This window comes from Eretmochelys imbricata, chromosome 11, assembly GCF_965152235.1.
Source record: "Eretmochelys imbricata isolate rEreImb1 chromosome 11, rEreImb1.hap1, whole genome shotgun sequence".
Classification (NCBI taxonomy): Eukaryota; Metazoa; Chordata; order Testudines; family Cheloniidae; genus Eretmochelys; species Eretmochelys imbricata.
Genome location: NC_135582.1, coordinates 77,891,610 through 77,917,671, shown reverse-complemented (window position 1 = coordinate 77,917,671; position 26,062 = coordinate 77,891,610). Strand labels below are relative to the sequence as shown.

General features: G+C 52.4%; 1 protein-coding gene across 1 annotated transcript; it reads right to left on the bottom strand.

Annotated features, from left to right (window-relative positions):
- On the bottom strand, window positions 1-23,870 carry LOC144272096 (butyrophilin subfamily 1 member A1-like). Its single transcript, XM_077829932.1, has 8 exons — window positions 23,578-23,870; window positions 18,576-18,692; window positions 14,673-15,020; window positions 11,044-11,325; window positions 8,887-9,003; window positions 4,101-4,121; window positions 3,970-3,996; window positions 1-563 (listed from the first exon to the last, which is right to left on the bottom strand). Exons 2-8 carry the CDS (start codon window positions 18,679-18,681, stop codon window positions 1-3), a joined length of 1,464 nt encoding a protein of 487 aa, XP_077686058.1. The 5' UTR covers window positions 18,682-18,692; window positions 23,578-23,870.
- Between the last annotated feature and the right edge of the window lie 2,192 nt (window positions 23,871-26,062).

Here is a 26,062-nt window from a genome sequence, read left to right as displayed (position 1 = left end):
TCAGGGACAAAGATTCCCTTTGGCCTGAGCTGGGACAGGACAGATTATTAGGGGAGCAGTGTTTTTACCCTCCTCTTTGTAACCAACATAAAAATAAGGACGGAGCGTCCCGGAGAAGGTGTCAGTGAAAGTGAAGAGATGGGACCTGTCAGTCACACTGTAAAATGAGACCTCGCCTGCTTCATAGTCCAGGAAAATCCCCACCCGGCTGGGCCTGATGCCTGTGGGGAGGGGGATCTTGGGGGGGGAGGTGCAGGCCTCGTATTTCCCATCCCTCAGCCACACAGCCCAGTATCCATTCCCAGGAGTGAGTCTGACCTTCCCTGTCCTGATCACAGATTCCCTACAAACCCCCACAGTCCAATTTATTTTGTCTCCCACCTCCACCTCCCAGTAAAACCTCCCGCCTGTGAATCCATTTGTGCCCAGGACAATCGGATAAGTATTGAATCTCTCAGGATTGTCAGGTCGATCCTGTCGTCTATCATCGTATGTCACAGTTTTCTGATCCTCAGACAGGATGAGGTTGGGATGAGCCGTGTTTGGATCCAGAGTCACGTCCACTGGGGAGAGAATCAGAGTCAGTGCTGGGGGCAGGGGCTGGTCACTGGAATCAAAGGGCAATTCACCCACATGCCCATTAATCACTGTGATATGGGGTTCCTCACCCTTAAGGGGAGTCAGGAGCTCAGCTAATGCCGGGGGGACAGGGCAGGGGGAGGGGAGTGGGGAGCAGGAGTGGAAGGGAAGGAAGGGGGAGATCTCTAGGCAGACACCAGGGAATCAGAGGGGGACGAAAGGGTGGGGGCCAGGGATGGAGCAGGCACCAGGGAGGGCACGTACCAGGGTGCAGAGGGTGAAGGGAGGAGTGGGCGCCAGGGGGATGGGGAAGGGGAGGGCTGGGCACCAAAGGGGGAGGGGAGGGGCAGGTACCAGGGGGTCGGGTAGAGGGGAAGGACATGGGGGGAGGGGAGACAGGAACGGAGGGGAGACGGGGGGAGGGTGTGTTGAGGGGGCTGAGGGTGGGTTGCACGAGGGGAGCAGAGAGGAGGGGCAGGTGCCATGGGGCTGGGAGGAGGGAAGTAATGGGGGCAGAGGAGTGGCGGGGGGCGGAGGGGGAAGGGTGAGGGGAGGGGGAAGGGCAGGCTGGGCGGTGGAGAACACCCCTGGCACAGCCGTTGCCACCAGGTGAGGGAGCCCCCCCCTTCCCCTCCCTTCCGCTCCCGAGGTCCCTGCTGCCCACCACCTCCCTCCTCTCCCCCCCCATGAGCCCCCCCGCCTGCCCCTCACTGCGTCCCTCCTCACCCCCCAGCCCACCGCTCGCCATCCCGAGGACGAGGCGCGGTGAGCGGTGGGCGGGGGTCTCACGGGGGCAGGGGGTGAGGTGGGATGCATCAAGTGATGGCCAAGTGGGGGAGGGAGGTGGGGGGAGAGGCCTGGGGCCCAGTGGGGGTGGAGTGTGGGCAGGGCAGCGGGTGGAAGAGGTGAGACGGGGGGCTAGCCTCCCCCAAGGGAAGCTTCGCCCACTGCTCATGACGGCAGGCGCCAGGGGGCAGAGGAAGGTGCTCAGGGCTGGGGCAGGAGGCAGACATTGGGGGGCAGCAAAGGAACGGGAGGGGCAGGTACTGTGGGAGCTGCTGTGGGGCTCTGAGGCCACTCAAGCCGGTTCCCCGATGTGCTGGTTGCTACACGGGCAGAGGGGGATCTTCACCTGGATCTGAATGACTGAGGGCACAGATCCCAGGGACTGTCAACAGGACAGTCCACGGGATCCGGAGTCACCTAGGGCGGCACAAAAGGAGCTCGGGGCCTAAGTCCCTGGTTTCAGCTCCACGGTGAGGCACAAACCTCCTGCTGACCCCGTAGCTGCCAAAACTCACTCACAGTCGAAGTTTGTGCAGTAAAAGTTCCCTCGGTGCCCGTGTTTCTCCCTCCAGCCATGACCATGGCTGCCTCCCTCCAGGCACGTGGATGCCTATTCCCCTGCCTGAGCCCCAGCGTGATCCACAGACTGGGGGAAGATCGGGGTCCAGCCATCCCAGCCTAGTTTGGTAGGCGAGCTCAGGGGCACTCTCTCAGACCGGGTCCCTCAGGCGAGGCCAAGCAGCAGCTGGTTGGGGAGGGCTTCCCTCATACATTTTAACCCAGTGGCTAGAGCATTCCCCTAGGATGGGGGGGACTCCCAGTCCCTGCTCCCCTCGGGCAGAGGGGGAGCTTAAACTGAAACAGGGCTCTGCCAGACTCAGGAGAGCGCTTTGACCACTAGGCAAGGCTGAGGTGGGGGGCTCCCGCACTCTCCCCTGCTGAGGATTTTCCATGGTGGATAAATAAAGGTCCATTGGTGCAGGGATGGGACCCTGGCTTCCCCCCTCGCCGGGGGGGTGCTCTAACCCCCCAGCTGTAGAGTCAGCCGCATACTTACTCTCTCTGACCCAATCACAGGTGCCGACTCCGTGGGTGCTCCGGGGCTAGAGCACCCTCAGAAACAAAACAGTGGGTGCCCATCAGCCACCCTCCAATCAGCTGTTTGGTGGGCCCAGCTGTTTGGCAGTGGGCGGGAGGTGCTGGTGTGGGGCAGAGCGGGGGCAGGAAGAGATGGAGCAAGGGCAGGGCCTTGGGGGAAGGGGCAGAGTGTGGGCAGGGCCTTGGGGTGGGGGTGGAGCACCCACCCAGAAAGAAGAAAGTCGGCACCTGTGCCCAATGATCTTTAATTATTCAGTCCGTTGTGGAACAGCTTCCAGAGAGAGGAGGTCTCAGAACAGACTAACTTATACCCCAGGAGTTAGGGCCCTCCCCGGAGAGCTAGAAGGCCCCTGTTCAAATCCTTCCCTGCCTTGGGCAGAAGGGGGAATTGAAGCAGGGTCTCCCAGGTGATGGCTTTAACCACGGGGCTACAAGTCATTGCCAGCTCCTCCACCCCTGGCCGGTTTGTGTGGCATGAGGAAGGCGTCCAATTCATTCCCACAAGATCTGCCGTACGTGCTAAGCAGCCTGACTCCAAGAAAGGGGATCCCTTTGTGGATCACTGAGCAGAGATAGGTGCCCGTCTCCACGAGAGAGGCAGGGCTTAGCACACACCACTTTCATCCGCATCTCCTATTGTCTAGCGTAGGCATCTCCTCACCTCATGTCTTGGCTTTTGTGACTCACAGTCTAAGGGCAGGTCCTGCACCGATGCAGCTGCGCCGCCGTAGCGCTTTCACGAAGATGCTCGAAACTGAGAGGAAGGAGCTTTTCCCATCAGTTTAGTTCATCCAGCCCTGCCCCGCCCCCGGCTCAGTGCATTAGGATACCCTGGCGTGCGAGGAGCCCGGGGCTCCCGGGGCTACAACGTGCGTGCACATCCCCTGGACTCTCATCCCTGCTGGAGCTGCCAGACTCTCCCAGCCTGCTCGAGTACACACACGGTCAGGCTGCGAGCCAGCTGAAAACACGCACACACAGCCACAGGTGTGAGGCAGAAAAGCTGCCGTATGGGCACAATTTGTGGCAACTGGGTCGGGGAGTGTCACAAGCTGGTTGTAAAAACCTGTCTGACCTTGCAGTGGGGACAGGGCCTGCCTCACCCCAGAGCCAGGGGGACACTGAACAGCTCTTGTCTGCTCCTGTTACATGAGAAGAACACTGTGGGTAGAGCTCGGTCTGAGCATGGAAATCCTGCCGTTGGGAAGAGAGCTGAGCCGTTCAGTGCCAGTGATGGGCAGATAAGAATGCCCATCCTGCAGAACCCAGGTACGGCCCTGGGAAGGGGACACTAAGGGACATATTTCATCACTAATCAGCCCTTTCCCAAAGGGAGTGTGTCCCTGTGCTCAGCAATAAATCTGCGTTTCGTCTGCCCCCAGTGACATTGCTATTTCCAGCCAACTGAATGTCACAGGGAAATGCTCTGTGCAGGGAAAGGAGCAGAGAGCTCCCAGGGGAAGGTGGGTCTCACCATGGATACAATGCCAGCGGTATGTACAGTACCTGTGTAGAGCCGGGCGCTTCTCCACTCTGCAACCAAACACAGACAGAGGGGTAAGAACGCCCCTGGACACAGACACACTGAGCAGGAGACAATGTCACACAAGGGTCGTACTGGGGGGAATGGAACTTACTGAGCTCAGCCTGGAGTTTGTCTGAAAATAAAACAGAGAGAAATGAGTCAGTGTCACATTACCTTGCAGAAGGGAAGTGAGTGAAAAAGACCTTAAAGCAAGGAAGCCTCCCGGGCAGCAAAGGAAAAGGAAAGGAAGAAATACAGTACAGTAACCTCATCTGGCCACCTGGTCAGGAGCAAGAGGTTGTTAGAGCTAAAGAGGGATCCTTCAGCAAATGAAAAGTATTAACCCTGTGAAGCCAGTAGAAAGCCACATTAAGTACATTGGGCGAAGCGAATTATAGGAATTAGGGGTTTAAAATGGAATTAGAAGAGGGAATAGCAAAAAATATAAAACAAATAAAGGGAACAATTGAGGAGGGTAATGACAATGCCGAGAGACTGATTTCTTTGCAACAGTTTTTACCATACTGAGTGTGGTGGGAAGAGACCAGCCCTGGAGCTGCTCTGTTCAAGAAATAAACATCAGGGATTGAGGTGTGAAGCAGAGATAATAGAACAGACTGATTATGAAAGAGCTTGACGTCACCAAGACCAGAGGAGATCCTTGCCAGGTTGCAAATGCCCAAGAGTTGTGAAATGACCTAAGAACGATATGGCTGAGCTGTTAACAATAATATGCATCTCATTAAAATCAGCTACTCTTCTGGAGAATCGGAATGTTGTAACCAGCTTTTCAAATTTTGGTAGGACTTGTCCTGAGAATGACAGCTCAGTGAGCCTTGGGGAAGCGGTTGGAATAGGGGAGGGAGGAGGCAGAGTTGGGGTGGGGCCTTGGGGTAAGGGGTTGGAATGGGGGTGGGGCTAGGGTGGGAAGAGATGGGGTGGGGCAGGGTCATATGGAAGGGGTGGAGTGGAGTCAGGGCCGGGAGTAGAGGGGGCTCGAGCACACAGGGGAAACGGGGAAGTCAGCGTCTATGGTGGTATTAGTTAAGTTTTTCCTCGGTGATGCCCTCATCAGGGACAAACATTGTCGTTCTTGTTCCCAGCAGTGATCCTCACACATGGTGCTTGCCGTGCCTGTGTGAGGCCCATGTTAAAGAAGCGTTGCTCAGTCATGAAATGGACTCAAGTGGCTCGAGACCTTTGCCTAAAGCAGCACCTGCTTGAACAGGCTATGTGACCTGCTTTCGTTTTGAGGTCCTTGTCTGATTGGAAGTGGCCCTCGGGCTCTGAGAGCACTGTTGCTTCGCAGTCCAGAGCAGGTGCCTCTCTCACGAAACGGGGGAGCTGTTCCCCATTGCATGCACCAAGGAAAGGATCTCATAAGACCAACTGAGAATCCAGGAGACTCTTTCACTTTGCACAGGGCTGGTGCTCGTGTGCGATATGGCATGGGTGCCTCTAACCTTTCCCTGGTACCATGCGGAGAGATGAGAGACCTGGTATTATGGGCTCTGGTTCCGGCCCCAGGGCATCTGTGGAGTCTGGTACCAAAGAGGATGACGGTGGCACTGACTGTCTCCATGTCCGTGGCATTCCAGGCAGCTACCGACCTCCTTTGCCTTTCACCCCAACCTCTCCTTTGGTCCAGGGCTATGCCATCTATAGCCCCATTGGCTGAACAGGCTGTTGAATCAGGGACAGTATCGAGGTTGGTGTGGGAGATCTCAACAGCGTTCACCGTCCTTGACTTCGGCACTGTCAACCAGTCCAGTACAACTGATGACTTTGGGACTGATACTGCCTCCAGCCTTGGCATACGCAGTGCAGGCGGAGCTGCTTCCACTATCAGCACTGGTCCCTGCCTTGTTATGGGTAACAGATGAGTCAGGCCAGTTACTTGCGCCCTCTGGTCTGGCTCTGACTTTATTCCTGGAATCCCAAGGCTTCTCAGTTTCAAGGTTGGGATCTTCCTTCTCCTGGTCTCCACCGCCAAACCAGCATCGGGGACTGTTTATGGAGCATTATAGGCATCAGGGCTGGTGCTTCTCTCATGGTCGAGATGGGGGTCTCTGGCCACAATGCCTTATCCTTACCAGAGGCCTCCACGGAATCTGTGGGACCTTCCTGGGTGATGGAGGCCATACTGCTTAGCTCAAGCAAAGGTGACATTGCTGGTCAGATCAGCAGTAGGAAATATAGGCCCGCCACAGGTTCCAGCACTGGTGAGCTTTACCCATGGAGTATTTCGAGGCCTATCAGGACCTCTTGTCCCCTGCTTCACCAGAGATTCAGGCAGAGTTCCTTCGATGAATGTTCATCAGTTAGCGGATGCCCTGCAGCCATCTGCTCCTGGTAGCGTAGCCCTCCCGATCAATGATGCACTACTGTAGTCTGCAAAGGTTTCTGGAGCCTGCTGACTTCCATGCTGCCCACCACACTGCATTGATTCGGCCTTAACTGGAGTATTGTGCCCAGCTCTGGGCGCCACATTTCAGGAAAGATGTGAACAAATTGGAGAGAGTTCAGAGAAGAGCAACAAGGATGATTAGGGGTCTGGAAAACATGACCTATGAGGGAAGATTGAAAGAACTGAGTTTGTTTAGTCTGGAAAAGAGAAGACTGAGAGGGGACATGATAACAGTTTTCAAATGCCTAAAAGGTTGTTACAAGCAGGAGAGAGAAAAATTGGTCTCCTTAACCTCTGATGATAGGACAAGAATCAATGGACTTAAATAGCAGCCAGGGAGGTCTAGGTTGGACATTAGGAAGAACTTCCTACCTGCCAGGGTGGTTGAGCACGGGAATAAATTGCCTCGGGAGGTTGTGGAGTCTCCATCACTGGAGATTTTTAAGAGCAGGTTAGACAAACACCGGTCAGGGATGTTCTAGATGGTGCTGGTCCTGCCATGAGTGCAGGGACTGGACTTGATGACCTCTCGAGGTCCCCTCCAGTTCTATGATTCTATGAAAGTGCACAGAAAGGGCTTCTTCTCTCACTTGGCATAAACTCCCTCGTCATGACTGCTGTGAATGATAGAGCCCAGCAGGGCAGGTTTAGGTCCATTCTGAAGGACAAATTCTCCAAAAGGATGGATTAAATGGGCAGGAAGATTGACACTTGCTCCTCCCTGCACATGGGAATTGTATGCCAGCAGGCATTGCTGTCCAGTTATGACTTCATAAATTGGACAGTGATGCCTAAGTTTGCAAACCAGCTGCAAGTAGCCACTAGAGAGGAATTTCAGGAATCTGATTTTCGGCAAAATCTACAGGGTTCTGACCAGAGTGCGGAGTGAGGGGCTCAGCCTACGTAAGCAATGAAGTATGCAACCTTCTAGTTGAAAAAAAGCCACATAATTTTGCTCCATGATCTAAATTTTCACCGTGAGATTCTGTGCTCAGAACCTGCAGCATCGGTGCGCGGAAGAGCTAAGGTGACCGTGACGGGTTGTATCACAGAAACCCCCTGGGGCTGCCAACTGATGTGCCAAGAATATGTCTGCCCCTGCTTACCCTGCCAGCTTGGGACTCCAGCACCCTGTCCTGTGGAGCCAGACACGCCAGTCTGCTCCAACACAGACCCAGGGTCTGAGCCACATGCCCCAAAGCTGCAGGCTTATCTGAAAGCAACTTAGGAAGTCTTCCTGTCTTTAACACTCAGATGCCCAACTCCCAATGGGGTCCAAACCCCAAATAAATCCAGTTTACCCTGTATAAAGCTTACACAGGGTAAACTCATAAATTGTTCGCCCTCTATAGCACGGATAGAGAGATATGCACAGCTGTTTGCCCCCCCCCCCAGGTATTAATAAATACTCTGGGTTAATTAATAAGTAAAAAGTGATTTTATTAAATATAGAAAATAGGATTTAAGTGGTTCCAAGTAATAACAGACAGAAAAAAGTGAATTACCAAGCAAAATAAAATAAAACATGCAAATCTAAGCCTAGTACAGTAATAAAACTGAATACAGATAAAATCTCACCCTCCGAGATGTTTCAATAAGTTTATTTCACAGACTGGCCGCCTTCCCAGTCTGGGCACAATCCTTTCCCCTGGTTCAGCCCTTGTTCCAGCTCAGGTGGTAGCTAGGGGATTTCTCATGATGGCCGCCCCCTGTGTTCTGTTCTACCCCCTTATATGGCGTTGGCATAAGGTGGGAATCTTTTGTCTCTCTGGGTCCCCACCCCCACTTCTAAATGGAAAAGCACCAAGTTTAAGATGGAGTCCAGTACCAGGTGACATGGTCACATGTCACTGTGAGACCCCCCCAAGCCTTCATTGCTCCCAGCCTGGCTCACAGGAAGGCCTGCCTGCAAACAGCCATCCACCGTCAATTGTCCTGGTTGATGGGAGCCATCAAGATTCCAAACCACCATTAATGGCCCACACTTTGCATAATTACAATCGGCCCTCAGAGTTATATTTCATATTTCTAGTTTCAGATACAAGAGTGATACATTTATACAAATAGGATGACCACACTCAGTAGATTATAAGCTTTGGAATGATACCTTACAAGAGACCTTTTGCATGAGGCATATTTCAGTTACGTTATATTCATACTCATTAGCATATTTTCATAAAATCATACAGCCTGCAACGTCACTGTGACTTTTAACATTCCTGGCATCCGCCGGATCCTGGGCTGCTCTGGTGCCAAAGCAGCCCCTGAGGTAAGTCAGGGCTAGTCCACAGGGGTGTTGCAGTGATGTCATCTCCAGAGCACCGTCTTCTAGCATACGGTGACTTGCATGCACAACACCGTCATTTCTATCCTGGGGCTCCCTATGGTTTTTCACAGGCCAAAGCACATAAAATCAATTTCCCCTTCTGCGGGGTTCTGATATACTATAAATAAATTCATTTATTTATTTTCTCCCCTCTTGTCACTTTACCTTTCTCTCTGTGTTGCCTCCAGAAGCAGTACCCGGCCAGGGCAATGAGAACCACCAGGAGAGCCAGGATCACCCCCAGAACCACAGTCCAGGCATCGACTCTCGGGAAAAACAGCTCTGCAAGAGAAAGTGTTATTGACTTGGGAACAAATATGTACACAAGAATATTAGAACAGCCAGACTGGGTCAAACAAATGTTCCATGTAGCCCAGTATCCTGTCTTCTGACAGTGGCCAAAGCCAGATGCTGCAGAGGGTATGAACAGAACAGGGCAATAATCACGTGATCCATCCCCTGTCACCCACACCCAGCTTCTGGCAGTCAGAGGTTTAAGGACACCCAGAGCATGGGGCCACATCCCTGCCCATCTTGGCTAATAGCCATTGGTGGACCCGTCCTCCATGAACACACCTGCTTCTTTTCTGAACCCAGTTATACTTTTGGCCTTCACTAGATGGCAATGAGCTCCACAGGTTGACTGTGCGTTGTGTGAAGAAATATTTCTTTTTGTTTGCTTTAAACCTGCTGCCTATTTGTTTCATTCCTTGGTTCTTGTATTATGTGAAGGGGTAAGTAACACTTCCTTGTTCACTTTCTCCACACCCGTCACAATTTTATAGACCTCTGCCCTATCCTCCCTTAGCTGTCTCTTTCCCAAGCTGAAAAGTCCCAGTCATTTTAATTTCTCCTCAGAGTGAAGCTGTTCCAGGCCCTTAAACATTTTTGTTGCCATTCTCTGCACCTTTCCATTTCTAATATAGCTTTTTTGAGATGGGGCAACCAGAACTGCCTACAGTATTCAAGATGTGGGCGTACCATGGGTTTATATATATTTATTATGATATTTACTGTTTTATGATCTATCCCCTTTCTAATAGTTCCTAACATTCTGTTAGCTTTTATTAATACCACTGCACATTGAGTGGATGTTTTCAGAGAACTATCCGCAATGACTCCAAGATCTCTTTCTTGAGTAGAAACAGGTAAGTAAGACCTGATCATTGTATATGTCTAGTTGGGATTATGTTTATCAATGTGCATCACTTTGCATTTATCCACATTGAATTTCATCTGCCACTTTGTTCCCCAGTTTTTTGAGATCCCTTCATAATTCTTCATAGTCTGTTTTGGACTTAACTATCTTGAGTAATTTTGTATCATCTGCAAGTTTTACCATCTCATTGTTTACCTCTTTTTCAGACCTTTTATAAGTATGTTGAACAACACTGGTCCCAGTACAGATTCCTGAAGGACATCACGATTTACCTCTCTTCTTTCTGAAAACTGACCATCTATTCCTACACTTTGTGTCCTGTCTTTTAAGCAGGTACTGATCCATGAAAGCACCTTCCCTCTTATTCCATAACAGCTTACTCTGCTTAAGAGCCTTTGGTGAGGGGCCTTGCCAAAGGCTTTCTGAAAGTCAAGGTACCCTGCATGTACTGGATCACCCTTCTCCACATGTTTGTTGACCCCCTTCAAAAAATTCTAATAGACTAATGAAGCATGATTTCCTTCTACAAATGCCACGTTGACTTTTCCCCCGACAAATCATGTTCACCTATGTGTCTGGTAATTCTGTTCTTTACTATAGTATCAACCAATTTGTCTGGTACTGAAGTTAGGCTGTAACTGCCAAGCTCGGTTCTGGAGACTTTTTGTTTTTAAATAAGAATTCTCTTCATCACCCCCTTGAGAACTGTGATGTTCCAGCACAGAGAGAGAAGTCACATACAAACCTAAATACTCTTGCTTGAAGCTTGCAGCGTAACACAATGTTTTGGTTTTTAGAATCCAGAATCTTAACACCCAAGAACCCAAAACAGAGAGGGGCTGCTCCCTAAGGCAGCAGGCACCACTTCCACCTTGCAGGGCCCTAGAGCTCAGTCTCTAGCCCAAGCCCAAATGTCTACACTGCAATTTAACAGCCCCTTAGCCCAAGCTCCACAAGCCTGAGTCAGCTGGCATGGGCCAGCCATGGGTTTTGAATTGCCGTGTAGACATATCCAAAGAGAACTAAGCTTATTCACAAGTTTCCAAGAAGTGCTCAACATGTTGAAGATCCAGGCCAATAAATAGGAGACACAATGATAAATACTTTCTGCCCATGTCTGTGGCATCTCAGTCCATCCATGTGCGGCACGGACGGGCACTGACCTGCTATGGAAATCGCTGACTCTCTCTCCTGGTCGAGTCGGGGGTTCCTGACACAGCAGGACACTTTATGGTTGGACTCTTCTGTTAGAACAATGGCAATCTCTGTCTGAAACAGGCCACCGGCCTCTTGGGATATTTTTTCAGAGGCTGATGGAAAGAGCTTCCCCTGGAGATCTCTCCACTGAGCCTCAGGCTCTGGGTACCATCCAGATGATCGACACACCACCTGGATCCCTCCATCCTGATGTCCCTCTACAGAGATGTCAGGATCGGAGCCCAAACCTACAGAAGAAATAAATAAATTTGTGATAACCCAGTAATGAGCCAAAAGCTTTATTACACTGTTATCAAAAGCCATTTCCTATCAAACTAATAATTGAATGTGAGTCCACGAGTGCAGCTGGTCACCTAATTTGGCCAGATTCCTATTTGATATAGAGTAGAATTAATGTTAATGTCAGTGCTGTTCTATGCACAAACTTTCTCCAGTTTAGTTAACCTGGTTTAGTTAATCAAGTGCAAATCCCTTAAATCAAGACTAAAACGAAATCAATATAAGCCATTTCCAAACTCGTTTCAGAGGTTCCACCTGGATGTTTCCACTAGTTCAGCAGTTCTCAAATTTTAGCAACCTAAGGACCCCCATTTTGATTTCAAATTTTCAGCAAACCCCCTCGCCCAACCCACTCAGCACCAGGCCCTGCTCTCACTCCACCCCTTCCCCCAAGACCCCATCCTCGCCCCACCTCTTCCTGCCCCTGCTCCACCCCTGCCCCTCCTCTTCCCCACCTCTTTCTATCCCCTCCCCTGAGCACACCCCATCTCTGCTCCTTCCCCTCCCTCCCAGCCCCTGCTGCACACCGCTGAACAGCTGTTCCCCAGCACACAGGAAGCACTGGGAGGGAGGAGGCGGTGTTGAGGGAGGAAGGGGAAGGAGTTGATCAGCGGGGTCAGTGCACTCCCTGGAGTACCTGGGGGTCCACGGACCCCGTTTGAAAAACTCTTCACTAGTTCATTGAAACCAGTGTATGTGTATGTGTAAACAAGCCTTAAATAATTCACTAATAAAAAACTTTATTATAGGGGAATTCAGGTTGCCTTGGCAGGGCCTTGTATCCTTCCAGAATGCTGAAATGGGTAGCAGAAAACTGATACCTCTCAGAGCCAGGAAATACACTCACCAAAACAGAAACACAAACCATGGGCGGCAGGGAAAGCTGAGCCTTCCCAAACAGCCAGGATGTGGCCCATCCACACTCCGCCCCTTCTCTCCGTCCTGCTTCTCACTCTACAGGTGTCCGGCTCTTCCGGGGCTGCCAGCCTCCTGATGCTCTGGGGCCAGGGGGGCTGGGGCTGCTCTGCCCGGCTTCGGAGTCCTGGCACACCGGGGCCGGGAAGGCAGGGGCCTTGCTGCCCAACAGCCCAGTGCTTTGGGGCCAGGAGGGCTGCGGCCACGCTGTCTGGCCTCCCCACACTCCAGGGCCGCGTGGTGCTCCGTGGCCGGGAGGGCTGGTCCCTTCGTCCCTCCCAATGTACTGGTCGACAGCCTGGTGCTTTGGGGCCAGGAGGGCTGTGGCCACACTGCCCAGTGTAATGGCAAAAACAACAGCCAGAAAATTTTCCTACTCCAGCCCTCCCAGCCCCGGAGCACCAGGGGTAGGAAAATTTGCTGGCTGCTGTTTTTGCCATTACATTGGCACTCCAGCTTGGAAAGGCTGGAGCTGCACTGCCTGGCCTCCTGGTTCTCGGGGCCGGGGGGGAGGACGGGCGCAAACCTGGGGCAGGGACCAGTGGCTACAATGGAAGGGGGCTGGGGGCACAGGGCAGGGGCCATGCCCACAATGTGAGCTGGGCTCCATTGGACACTGAGGGGATGAGGCCTCGGGTGGAAGGGGCAGGGCTGGGTCGGGGGAGAGATGGGGGCTGTCGCAAACACTAGATAAGGTCACACTGGGGATTTTTTATTACTGATGAGCTAAACTGAAATAAAATGATCTTAATTTGAAGCACGTGTCTTGTGAATTCAAATGGATTTCTTGATTGCGGGGTCAGTCTGTGGGCAGAGAGGCCCTTAGGTTGCTTGGAAATTGCATACAGACCATCCTAGAGAGGGAAAACACCCGCCCAGGAGAGACAAAGAAGGGATGGGTGTCTGGTACCATTTCCGCTCGGGAGTCTTCACCAGAAAAGCACGGGCTAGCAGGGGTTCTCACAATAATGTTTTTGGTGGCCTAAGTGTGTGCAGCCACTCCGGTGGCCACTCCGAAAAACCCCTCTCCGACCTGCAGCCCTTAAGCAATAGCCCACCCTGAGGAAGGTGAGTCAGGAACTCACCGGCCAGCTGCAAAGTCCCAGCCTCCCCATGCCTTGGCCGGGTGGGAGCCGGGCAACTGCCCAGGGGAGTGCCTCAGTGACCGAACCCTGCTGACAAGAGCCACCTCCAGTGCCATTCACACTGGTCCCACATGTCTTGTTTGTCTTACAGAAGCAATTAGAGGTCCCAGCTGAGACTGGGTCCCCAGCGGGCTGGGCATGGTGCACACATCGTAGGAGACAGTCTGCGCTGAAGAGTTTACAGTCTCAACAGGCATGATGGAGAAAGGGCGAGCGAGGAAACAGAGGCACAGAGACGTGCCCAAATTCTTGCACAGCTCAGTAGCAAAGGCAAGACTGGAACCCTGTCCCTTGACGCTCAGTCGACGGCTCTATCCACCAGGTAACCCTGCCTCTCACTTATTGCTGGTCTAGCATATGTGCACCTGCTTCACATTCTCCAGTGATGCTGGGTGAGCGGCCCCATAATCCTGCCAGCTCCTGAGCAGGGGCAAGGGACTGGCTTTCCCGTTGATGAACACAGACCGTGCCTCTCGCCACAGACACTTCGCGGCAGGTGTGAAGGGTTGAATAAGAACCACTGGAAGCAGCTGTGCACAGTTTAACTGATGGGCAGGGAGGCTAAACTCTTCCACTACTTTCACTTGCAAAGGTAATTTTAGAAACATATTTGTAATCCCCTTGGGCTTAGAGAAGCCCCTTTAACACCTGCCTCAGGCAGAGGAAGGGCTGGGTGTTCCAGAGGGAGCAGGGTGGAGAGAGGGAGAGGACAGGGGTGGAGGCGCCGACTCCGTGGGTGCTGCGGGGCTGGAGCCCCCCAGGAGAAAAATTAGTGGGTGCACCCAGGGGCAGCCAAGCCCCAGTGGCAGGCGGTGGGCTACAGGACCCTGAATATCAACCACGGTTACCCTGTGGGTGCCAGACAGGAGGCCAGACATTAGCGTGAGGAGGATCAGCTATTGTTTGGCCCCAGGGGTGCACAAGAGAGTTGTAATAAACACAACATATTCATATCATCCAACTTTTTAGGCGTGTTTGTGTATTTGATTAACCCTGTAAATGTAACCCATTAATGCTACCCCAGACTCCCAAGAGCCACAACACTCTTCGAGACAATCTGAGTACTTGTGTGGATTTCAGAGCCCTTAGAAAAAACAGTCAACTAGAATAAACCTTCACCAGAGCAGAGCTGCTGCCCCACTGTAATGAGATCAATCAGGTGTCATCTCACAATGAATCTTTGATCCACTCATTACCCTACTGAAGACATCCAAGTATCACAACAAGTTACTGACCTGCCACCTGTAGTTCCAACAAAGCTTCTTCATAAGCCACTCTAGACTGAAAAAAACACTTGTACTGTCCATCGTCGGAGGGTTGGATATCGCGTATTCTCAGGGAAACACTCCCATCGGTGATGTGGTCTTTTAAGAGCTCAGTCCTTCCTTGATATTCTGGCATCTGCTCACCATACTGATCCTGCCCATCGTGGTACAGATGCACAACTGCAGAGTACTGGGACCTGAACCATCTCACCTCCATGCTCTGAGCATCCATCCTGGGGGAAAGGTGGCAGGGCAGGAAGGCCTCCCCACCTAAGGAAGCGGTGATTGGATGGGCAGGTCCAGTTACTGTGAACTGTGCTGAGAAAAATGCAATGAAAATAGAAATTAAATTGACAGAGGGCTGAGGGTGGCATTAATTCAGCAGTAAGACAAAATAAAAGAGCGTCCTGCATTAGAAGTGAACACCCCGTCTCCATGCAGTGCCCTAGGCATGTCTATAAGTGCAGAGAGTCACATGCTTGGGGTAGCTGCATCTTTGACTCCCTCTGGGGTCTGCTTAAGGATTGTCCCTTAGGTCTCAGGCCTCCAGCTGTCACCTCTCTCTGGGCAGGGACCCATGGCCCTCTCTCTCCACTGGGGTTTAAGGCTTGCAGCTTCATAGAATCATAGAATCATAGAATATCAGGATTGGAAGGGACCTCAGGAGGTCATCTAGTCCAACCCCCTGCTCAAAGCTTCCTTGCAATTCACTGTGGTTTTCCCACCAGGTCTGACCAAAGTCCAGCACCTGTGCTTTGCTTTCCATCCCAGGGCTATGAACAGTGTGTGCCAGAGGTTACCAGTAACCAAACAGGTTTTCCAAAGCAGGGAACATTTATGGACAAAAGCCCAAGAGAGAAAAGTTACCACAAACCAATCAAATATCTTACACTTATCGCAAAGGATTCTCATCTGGCACATGGGGACAGACTCTCTGTCAAACCTTTCTCTGAGGGTTTCTCTGTTTGTAGCCCAAGATCCCAGGCTTCTGGTTAGTTTACATCAGCTTTTCATACCAAAAATCTTCATTCTCTTTGGTTTCTGGAACCTGCTGTGAACTAGTTTAACTGCCTGGGGTGGTACTTCTCTGGAGCTGTTATCTGTCCCACAAGAAATTACGCCCCATCATTTGTATATCCTGCAGGAGATGGGGTGACCCTCCCCCACGGACTAGATTACAATCCGGAGCCCACAAAGATACATATAGAACAGATCGATACTGTGAAGTTCCACTCCGTATGCTTTATGAAAATAGGCTTATGAATCTGAAAATGACATAGCTGGAATGTGCTTTATGCAAAAGGTCTCTTGTAACACATCATTGACAAAGTTATAATGTGCTGAATTTGATTTCCCTATTTGTATGCATGTATCGTTCTCATAGAAATATGAGGTATGAACCTGTATTGCTGGTGTAGTCATACCAGCTGAGGACCGTCAATGGGGCATCAGGACTTGGTGACTCCCATTGACAGGACAATTGGCTGTAAATGGCCTTGTTTACCTTAAAGCCTTCCTGTGTATGGGTCAGGCAACCTAGGAAGAATGGAGACTGGAGTCTTACACAGACATGTGACCATGTCACCTGATACTGAAATCCATCTTGAAGCGGGTACTTTTCCAGAGTGGGGGTGGGATTCCAAACAAGGGTTTCCCCGCCTTAGGGAAATTCTATATAAGGCGGGGGAAGTAAACAATGAGGGTCTTCATCTGGCTTAACAGATGGCCTCCCCACCCCAAGGAGATACCTGAAAGCATCTGGAAACAAAAGAACTGTAACTACAGGGGTGGGAGAGAACAGGCTGGACCCAGGTCAGAAAAGGCAACTGACCTGGGAAGCATTTTACTTGAAATAACATCGAGGGTGAGAAGTTATCATCTGTAACTGATTTCTTAGTGTATTAAGCTGAGCCGTGCGTGTTTTGGTTTATCTTGCTTTATGATTTACTTTGTTCTGTCTGTTATTACTTAAAACCACTTAAATCCTACTTTTTATACTTAATAAAATCGCTTTTGTTTATTAATAAACCCAGTGTAAGTAATTGTTACCTGGGGGAAAAACAGTTGTGCACGTCTCTCTTTCAGTGATATAGAGGGCGAACATTTTATGAGTTTACCCTGTATAAGCTTTATACAGAGTAAAACGGATTTATTTGGGGTTCAGGCTCCCAGAAAGGCTGAACACTGGGCGCTGGGAAAGTCCCTGTTAACTGAAAAGCCCCACGGCTGAGTGAATCTCAGTTTCTGTGAACTGCAGAGGGGCGTGGCCCAACCTCTGAGTCTGGGCTGGAGCTGAATTGGAGTGTCTGGCTCAGCAAGACAAGAGTGGAGGGGCACCCGTTCTGGCAGGAGGGTTGTTCTCTGTGGTACCCCAGAGCATCAAGTGACAGTCTCAAGGGGGTCTCTGTGACCGAACCCATCACAGATACTATCTATGGAGAGGGTGCAAAATAGACAGAATATTCATGATGTTAATTTGATAGTCCCCAAATATGGCATGTGGTTGCCATATCTGTCACCCAGAGTTCACAGGTGAATGTTATACACTGTCCCTATCATCGCTGAATAGGGCTGAACACTTCTCACAAGCACCTTGGGTATAATGGGTAATGGGGAGGGGGGGGCTGGTTCTCTGACACACCAAGGACTTTTCATGCTGCTCCAGTGCAGTGCCCTCCCTGACTGCTGTAAGGATGGTGTAAGGGCCAGCAGGATGTGAAAAGAGATCATTGCCACTGTGCAGGTAAAGTCAGAAGTCAGATAATGAAGAGGGAGAAGGAGGCAGATAGAAAAGTGCAGGGGGCAGAGAACCAGCCATTGTGGAACTGAACAGAAAGGGGGGGTCTCTGGGCAGAGACTCAGCATCCAGAGCAACAAAGAGAGCTGGTTAAATTAGCAGAATGGAAATCACAGCAGGAGGGAATCAAAATGTCTGTGTAGCTGTGGGGACAACCCCGGGGGTGCCATGGGATACGATAAGACTTTCACTGAGGGCACAGAATGAAGAAGGTCTCACTTCTCACCCCTAGACGGCTGTGCCTAGTGCAGTGTGAATGACTTGTGGGTTTTAATTTCATAACTGGAGAGTTGGGAAGTCATGATTTGTTTGTGGCTGAAGAGTCTGATCTGTGACTTACATGGTCCAGTGGTGTAGTGTAGCGGAATTGTGTAGTGTCCCTTTAAATAGTTTGTGAGCCCAGTAACGGCGCTCACCATGTTCTATGTCTTAGAAGCCTCCAGTCAGAGCAGCAGCGTGTGTATAGATAAACACCATCACTAGGACCCAGCTGTGCTCTGCGGTTTATGGTCGTTGTGTAAAGAGCAAAAGACCAGGGCTGGATTTAGGGGCAGGCGACCCTGCCAACCACCTGGAGTGCCAGGATTGGTGGGCGCCAGGCTTGGGGGGTGCCAGGCTTGGGGTCCTGTGTCTGTTAGTGACAAAAGGGAAAACAGAATGTTTGAAGTGAAATGTTTCAAGTATAGATGTTAGTACATTCCAGTTATTCCTACAATTAAAAATTTTCTTTGAGGAAACTTTTTTTTTTTTGCTTATATAGGCATGAATAGATACAGATGTACAGATCCTAGCATGCACATTTATTGTCTTATATGACAGGGATAAATCATGCATGCAAATCGTGCATCAAAGCCATGAAATGGGCTACAAATACAATAAAAGAAAAGTATTCAAAAATTTAACAAATGGAAGGGGGGGGCAACAAAGAAACGCTCCTCGCCGAGGGCACCATTTGGTCTAGGGCTGGCGCTGCAAAAAGCAGACGTGGTTTACGAGACAAGGCAGTGAAGCGAGGTGGATGGTGATGACCAGCAACAGAACATCAGCAAACCCAGCGAGGAGCCCAGAGCTCCTACCTGACACCAGACTGTGAACCTGTAGAGCGAGGCAGAGAGCGACGTAGCCGGGCAGAGCGGAGCTCACTGTGGAGCCGGGAGAGAACAAGGGAACCTTCCCCATCATCGTAGCTGGGTCTGGGGAACAGGAGAAATAACAAACCAGATGGTGAGTGAGCGGGACGCGGTGACAGCGACACAGGGCAGTGGGGAGGAGGTAACAAGCACTAGAAGGGAAGGGATTTCCCCCACAGGTCTCGCCTGCCTGGCTCTGAGCAGGGTCAGATGTCACTGGGCCAGCAGCCGGTCCATACCACACTCACACCATGGCTGCACCTGTGGAGATGTCTGGTGTAATTTAGATTGCCATAGGACATCTGCACTGAACACATCACCGGCCACTGACAGTGCCAGGAGGCATGAGCTGGAGCGACATGGTGCATCAACGATGAGAGAGGGACCGAGAGACTTTGTCCGTTGGACCATATGAACTGGAGCCATAAACTCACTGAACGTTAAATCTCTCCAAATGAGGGTCAATCCATCCTCATCATCGCATTCACTCACTGTACTCCACACCTGAACATAGCCATTATATGAACAACATACCCTCATACCTCAATGTCTGTCCTTTGACCCGTTAACCTTTTACCCCCAATCGGGGATATTGCAAATTATGTATTCCTTAGCCACCCGATCTTAAACCGAACTTCGCACCACTTGATAATCTGTACGTTATTCCCTGATAACCTGAAACATCTGTGCTTAAATTCTGTACCGTTCACTTTTTTAAAAAACATCATCTTAATAAAAATTTTAAATCTGTAAACTCTCCAGGGCAAGGATGGTTCCTCACTAGTGGTGTGTCCAGGGCACAGCACAATGGGGCCCACATCTTGGTTGGGCCATTTAGGTGTTACTGTAATATAAATAAATGAATAAATAAGAAAGGAGGTATTAAGGAGAGCAAGTGAGTGCAAGCAATGCCTCTGAACGTGGTAGGAATGGCCCCTTATTGCTGTAGGAGAAAGCAGCGCCATCTCCCAGCCACACCTGTCTTGGGTGAGGGCATGGGCAGTAGGTATCACAGGCCAGGGAGGCTCAGCCTCCCCAAACAGCCCAGCCTGCCCAGCCCAGCCCATGCTCTGCCCCCAGCCCCCACCTGCCTGCTTCCAGTTCCCTCTTTTCCGCTGGGACTTGGGCAGGGGCAGCCAGCATGTGGCTGGGACTTGGGGCAGCTGGGGCTGGTACAAGCACCGGCCTATGGCCAGGACTCAGGGTGGTGCTCCGGGGCTGGGAGTGGCTGGGGTGGCCTGGGACTGGGGGGCCAGTGGCTATGGTGGGGGTGCACCGGCAGGGAGGGGGGCGGGGACTTGGGCAGAATGGGAGAGGCCCAGGGCTAGGGTCCTGCAACGGGCAGGTCATGTGCTGCCCATAGGTGAGGGCTCTCTGAGGAGCTCCCTAAGAGCAAATCAGCCCCCGGCCCCAGTGATTTTACATGTCAGTGACCCACCCAACATCTCCAGGGTTGGTGCAATGTCAGGGTTGAATTATGATCAAGGTCACCACATCTCTGTGGCCCCTCAGTGCCGCAACATTTAAACAATTCTAAAGTGAGATTCCCAGAGGCGGTATGGTCTGTGGTCCTGTCTCTGACAGCCAGGAACACGTAGCCTGTAGGGTCCTTAGGCTTCCTAGGTGTGTCTGCAATCTGCGGGTACCGGGTGTAGGAGTGCCCAAGTGACTGCATACGCTGGGCATCACCTCTGGCTGGCTGGGGGCTCACTGGAGGGCTCGTGGGTCTCTTTTTGCAGTCTTTTTCCTACATTCACCCTCTGGAGGGAGAAGGCTGCGGCGCTGGCATGCATGGCCAAGGAGACTTGGGACCAGGTCAGTCACCTCTTGGATGGCTTCCTCCGTACGGAGAAGTTTTGATTTTAGTTCCTGGTATTTTTCAGGATCTGTGTGAAGGGGTGTACCGGCCCCTCGTTAGGCCACCAGGGACAGACCAGTCGCTGCAGGCCTCAGAAGGCCACGTCCCCTCAGCCTTGCTGCACCCGCTCCCAGTGGAAGCGACAGATAAAAGGAGGCGGCCCAGCCCAGTCTGGGCCGGCTGAGGAGGAGGAAGGACGTGTGTTGCAAGCTCCTGCAGAGAGGCCGGAGGCTCCCCAAGCAGTGGGAACCTGAGACCCGGACTACACTGTGAGCAGCCAGGCAAGCGCAGAGGTTGACAGGGATGCTGAGCTGCGGCGAGCCGGGAGGTGTATGAGAAGCGCCCTGGGGTAGGAAGTGACCCAGGGAACGTAGTAGGAGCTGATGGTTCATCCCTTAACGTGGAATTCCCTGGCTTCATCGGGCCCTGGGTCGGAACCCGGTGGAGCTGGATGGGCCCGGGTGACCCTGCCGCTCCCCCACTTCCCGCTAGGTTTGGCTACTGTTTGTTCTGCCCGGCCCAGAAGGTCAGGAACCCGAACTGTTACTGTCAGCCACAGGCAAGAGGCTCGGAGGCTACAGACTGCTTGTTCTACCCTGCCTGTGGGTTGATATTTGCTCAGCCCTGCCAGGGATCCTGAGACCCCACTGTTGCAATGATTTGATCCCACAGGGAGTCCAGACACGTGTGTGACGGCATGGGCGGCGGGTGAAACCTGGGCTTGGGGAAGCTAGCCCCTGGCCTGGCCCATCCCTTCTGCCTGAGGCTCTTCCCCTCCCACCAGAGCCCAGAGCCCCACCCTGCACGGCCACCACCGCCTCCCCCCACCCCCGGGCTGCCTGAGTGCCCCCAGCCCCAGAGTGCCAGGCGGGTGGCGCAGCCCTGCTCCCGCAGCCCCGGAGCACCAGGCAGCTGGGGTGGGTGGCGTGGCCCCCCTACCCCAGTCCCAGAGCACGGGCAGTTGGGCAGGCAACATGGTCCCCCTCCTCCAGCCCTGGAGCACCAGGTGGGCACCTCCCCTTAGCCCCAGAGCACCCCCTCAGCCCCGGAGTGCCGGGTGGGAGGGCAGGCAGCATGCCCCCCCACCAGCACCAGAGCACAGGCCGGCCCCCACTGGCCCCAGCCTGGGGCCCTGGCCATGGGGGGGAAGAGCCCCCCACAGCACAGCACCAGGAAGCAGGAAGAGGCCTGGGGGTGGCGCGTCAGTGGGGCCATGCAAGGCTGTTTGGGGAGGCTCAGCCTTTCCCGGCCTTCGATCCCCACTACCTGTGTGTGAGGAAGTGTACGACCTCCACACTGGATCTATGAGCGTGGCCCCCTTTGACAAATAGCCCCCCACCCCCCATCACAATCTGACGTTCAGTTGGTGAGAGAAACCATTAAAACGTGAGTCTACAATTCCCTGGTCCTCTTTGCTCCTAGACTTAGGGCTAGATTCAGAAAGATTTAGGCGCTTTTCATCAGTAAAACTTTCGTTGGCCCAGGGTGTGTTTTTTTCAAACTCTTGGCCGACCCGGAAGTTGTACTGATAAAAGTGAAGCATAAACACAACCCTGGAATGTGACTCACAAAAGCCAGCACACTACGCATGGAACTGCCTACGCTAGACACTGGGAGGTGCCAGCCACAGCCAGGAACCCTCTTTGGAGATACCCGCCTCTGCTGGTTTTGCAAGAAGCCAGGGGGAGCGACACTTCCCTCGCACCTTTTTAGCCCCCTGGTTAGAGCGCTCACCTGGGATGTGAGCGGCCCAGGCGACAGCCCCCCTCTGCCTGAGGGTGAGAAGGGATTTGGACAGGGATCCGCTCTTTTTAGGAGCGTGCTCTGAGCACTAAGCTATGGGATACTGTGTTGCGAGGCCCCGTCAGTCTGTCCTATTGAAGCTGTTGCCCTCTGGATAAATAATTAAAGCTGAATTGGAGCAGGGGGACTGGACTCTGGTCTCCCACCTTGTGGGTGGGTACGCTAACCACCCTCCGATAGCGTCAGTCTCATGCGTGTGTTTTCTTGTGCTCTCTCCCTCTCCTTCAAAGAGTGATCTGGGCCAGAGCCTGAGAGAGGGAACATAAACTTGAGTAGGACCCGCTTGCCGGGGGGTTACAGCACTGACCAGCGTCCAGGCCTGTGTCCCCAGTGCAGCTTTAACTGGAGAGACAGGGAACGCCTCACATCAGCATAGCCCCATGGTTCGAGCACCCTCCTGAGTCACCAGCTGCCCGGGGGCTCTTACCATAACCCAGTTGTGGCTCTGAGGCCCCGTCCCCGTCTGGAACCAGGTCGGGGGAAGAGCCGTGCAGACAGCTGTGGGGAGCTGCAGACCCCCCACCTGCCCTGGCCCGGGGGATGGAGGGTGGGGATATGGGCTGGGGGCTGTTCTCAGGCCCGCCCAGCCTGGGCACACGGGGGGTCTGTGGCTTCCCAGCCCTGCTCCGGCTTCCAGCTTGGCTGTGGGGGGGGGCCTTCAGGGAAAGAGGCAGGGCAGGGGCGGGGCCATGGAGGGAGCAGGAGCTCCTGGCCCCCCATTTTTGGGAAGGCTCCGCTCCCCTGTGCTGAAGGCCTTTTCTTCCCCTGGTTTGTGACTTGCTCTGGGGCTCAGGCGGGAGATAGGCACCGGGCGCCTACAATATGGCAGCAGGGCACGTGCCCAGAGACAGAAACATAGTCAAAAGCTTAGGTGCTGAGTGAGTTTAGACCCCTGCATTTTCAGCTGGAATTTTGTGCGCCACTGGGGAGCCTAAAACGGGAACTTGGCCTGGTGCCTAAACCCCAGACTTAGCTGCCTGGCTCCTTTTGTGCCTCGGGACCTTAGTAATGAAGGGAAGGGAAGAGAAACACACACACGCACACGCCATCATAACCTCACCTAAGGAAAATGACATAGGGTCATTACCTGCCCATCGCATCTAACATTAAAGAAAGCAGATGAGAGGAAGGGAGGCCAGCACTGTGGATCTCTGAATTTGCATGGCCACTTCCACAGCCTTGTTTATTTTCAGAGTAAGGAGGTGCCTGTTGACCCCTATGGCCTTTTGGCAGTAACAGCTCATCTAGATTAAGTACTCTAAGGAAATCTCAGCCAGAGCCATTTACCTGGAGCTCCCCTACCTGCTGAATCCCGGAGAGACCTTTTCCAGCTGTTTCTGCCTCTGCAGGGCGCTCCTACCCACAGCCATTTGAGGAAGAGTTGGTCTCACAATTGTCCATTTCCCTTGCTGAGGCTGTCTCATCCATTCCATTCAGGGAGTCCTGGAGCCCAGGGGCTTGAGGCCGGATTCTTCATGCTTTATTGATTCATTTAAGGTATTTTAAACTGTCCTGCTTCCTGATGCTTCCACCTGCTGCAAAAATGAAAGTAAGAAACCGGCTGGAAAATTACAGTCATAGACTGCCTGGCACACGTTGATTGCTGCACAGAGATCAAAGTTCTCTTAAAGAGGCATACACCTGCAGTAAGTACCAAGATGGCAGGTCAGGTGCCAGCAATCTCAGTGATCCATGTGAGCCAACCTGGGGTGTGTCAGCCCTGAAACCTGCTTTTCCTCCTCTCCACTGATCACTATAACAACAATAAATTCTGTTTATACCACACCTTCTGCCTCAGCTTTCTGCTCCCGATCTGAGCAGCTACTCAAAGTTTGGGGCCCTGTGGGTTTTTCCAGGTGGGAGAAGTAATTGAAGGTGGAACATGATATCTTTGGGGCAATCTTGTTTATTTACAAGGAATGGACAAAATTGGGTTTCCCTGAACGTGGAAGGAACCAGCAACAGGTTTCTTGCTCACAACACCCAAAGCATTCTTCAGCAAGCACCCCAAAACCGCTCTGCAGGCTTTTCCCATGGCTGTGCTGCCAGCTGTTTGGACACGCTGTGGCCTTGTCTACACGGCCACTTACAGCCCTGAGACTTTCCTCGCTCAAGGGTGTGAAAAAACACCCCCTGAGCGATGCAGGTTTCAGCGCTGGAAAGGGGCCGTGTAGACAGTGCACCAGTCCTGGGAGCTACGCCCTTCGTGGCGATGGCTCTTTACAGCGCTGGGAGAGCTCTTGCTCCATGGCAGCACTTTAACGTCAGCTGTGTAGACATACCCTCTGTCTGTCTGGCTGGCTGGCTTCTCCCTCACCCACCCTTACTCTAAGACAATACTTCACTCTGGAGCCCTCTGCTGACAGACTCAGAATGGCTGGTTGGCTCACACACACCTTTGTCGCAGGTGGGGCTGTTCAGCTGGAGCGTCCAGCTAGCTCAGACGAAGGGTGGAGGTTACAGCAGTTTAAATGAGCTCTAATCTGACGCTCAGCGGAAAACTAGCCTGTGACCATGTTATTAAAGACTCTGTTGTAATCCGTACACACAAGGGGGCTGGATGAAGGTTTCACAGTCACCAGCAGTACTGGCATTTCCTCACTTATGACCGAGCGCTTGACTTCGCAACCTGAACATTCTTTTAATGTTGTTGTTTTGCATGTAATTTCCCAGGTTTTAAAAAATAATAAATGGGGGGAAAAATAGAAATAGTTTCATCGGCACCAGCCACCAGAGCAGTGTGAGCACGGGAGAGAAAGTGTCGCTGCTCTCAGGGCAAGTGCCTGGCACCCCAGGAATCCGGCATCCAGAAGGTGCAATTGTAGGTTACCTCCTGCTCAGCTCCTTCAGTCTTGGGCTGGGCCATGCTCAGGGTTGCTCTGTGTGGGTGGGGCATGTGCAGCCCCATCTCTCATAGGAGTGGTGAGAGGCTGGAACATGTTCCGTGCAGATGGGAGCTTTGGAGAATTTAGGTGCATGTGTGAAATGCAATTTTTCAGAGGCTCATAACTGGGCCAGATTGCAAAAGACACAGCCCTGACTCCAGTCTGATTCCCCTGTCAAATTTTAAATCCCAGCTTGAAAGCCTGGAGGCGCAAGGCCTTCTCAGAGAAACAGGTGCAATATTTTTTCCATCAGAGCAAGAGAAGAGAGAATCATAGAAATGCAGGGATGGAAGGGACGACAGGACGTCACCAAGTCTAGCTCCCTGCGCTAAGGCAGGGCCAAGTAACCCGAGCCCATCTCACACAGGTGGTTGCTCAACCTGCTCTTAAAAACGCCCAGCGACGGAGATTCCACAGCATCTCTTGGAACCCTGTTCCCGTGCGTCACTGCGGCTGTCATGAGACACTTTATCCTAGGGCCTGGCTCCACTGACAAGTTCCTGCGCTGAAAAATCACCCCCGCGCGCAGCAAGTTTCAGCGCAGGAACTTGCCGTTAGTTTTGTCCCGCTGCTGGGCGAGCTCCCTCCCCGCGCTGGCGTCGCGACCGGCTGCAGGTGCACGCAAAGCCTTAATAGCGAACCCAAGTCTCCCTTGCTGCACAGTAAGCCCCCACTTCTTGTCTCACCCTCAGCGGACACGGAGAACAACTGAGCACCGTCCTCTTCAGATCAGCCCTTAACATCTTTGAAGACTGTGATCGGGTCCCTCCTCTGTCCTTTTTCTTGAGACTAAACACACCCAGTTATTTTAACCTTTGCTCCTAGGCCAGGTTTTCTAACCCTTTTATCATGTCCCCTGTTCTCATTCTCAGACATGTCGGAGCCAT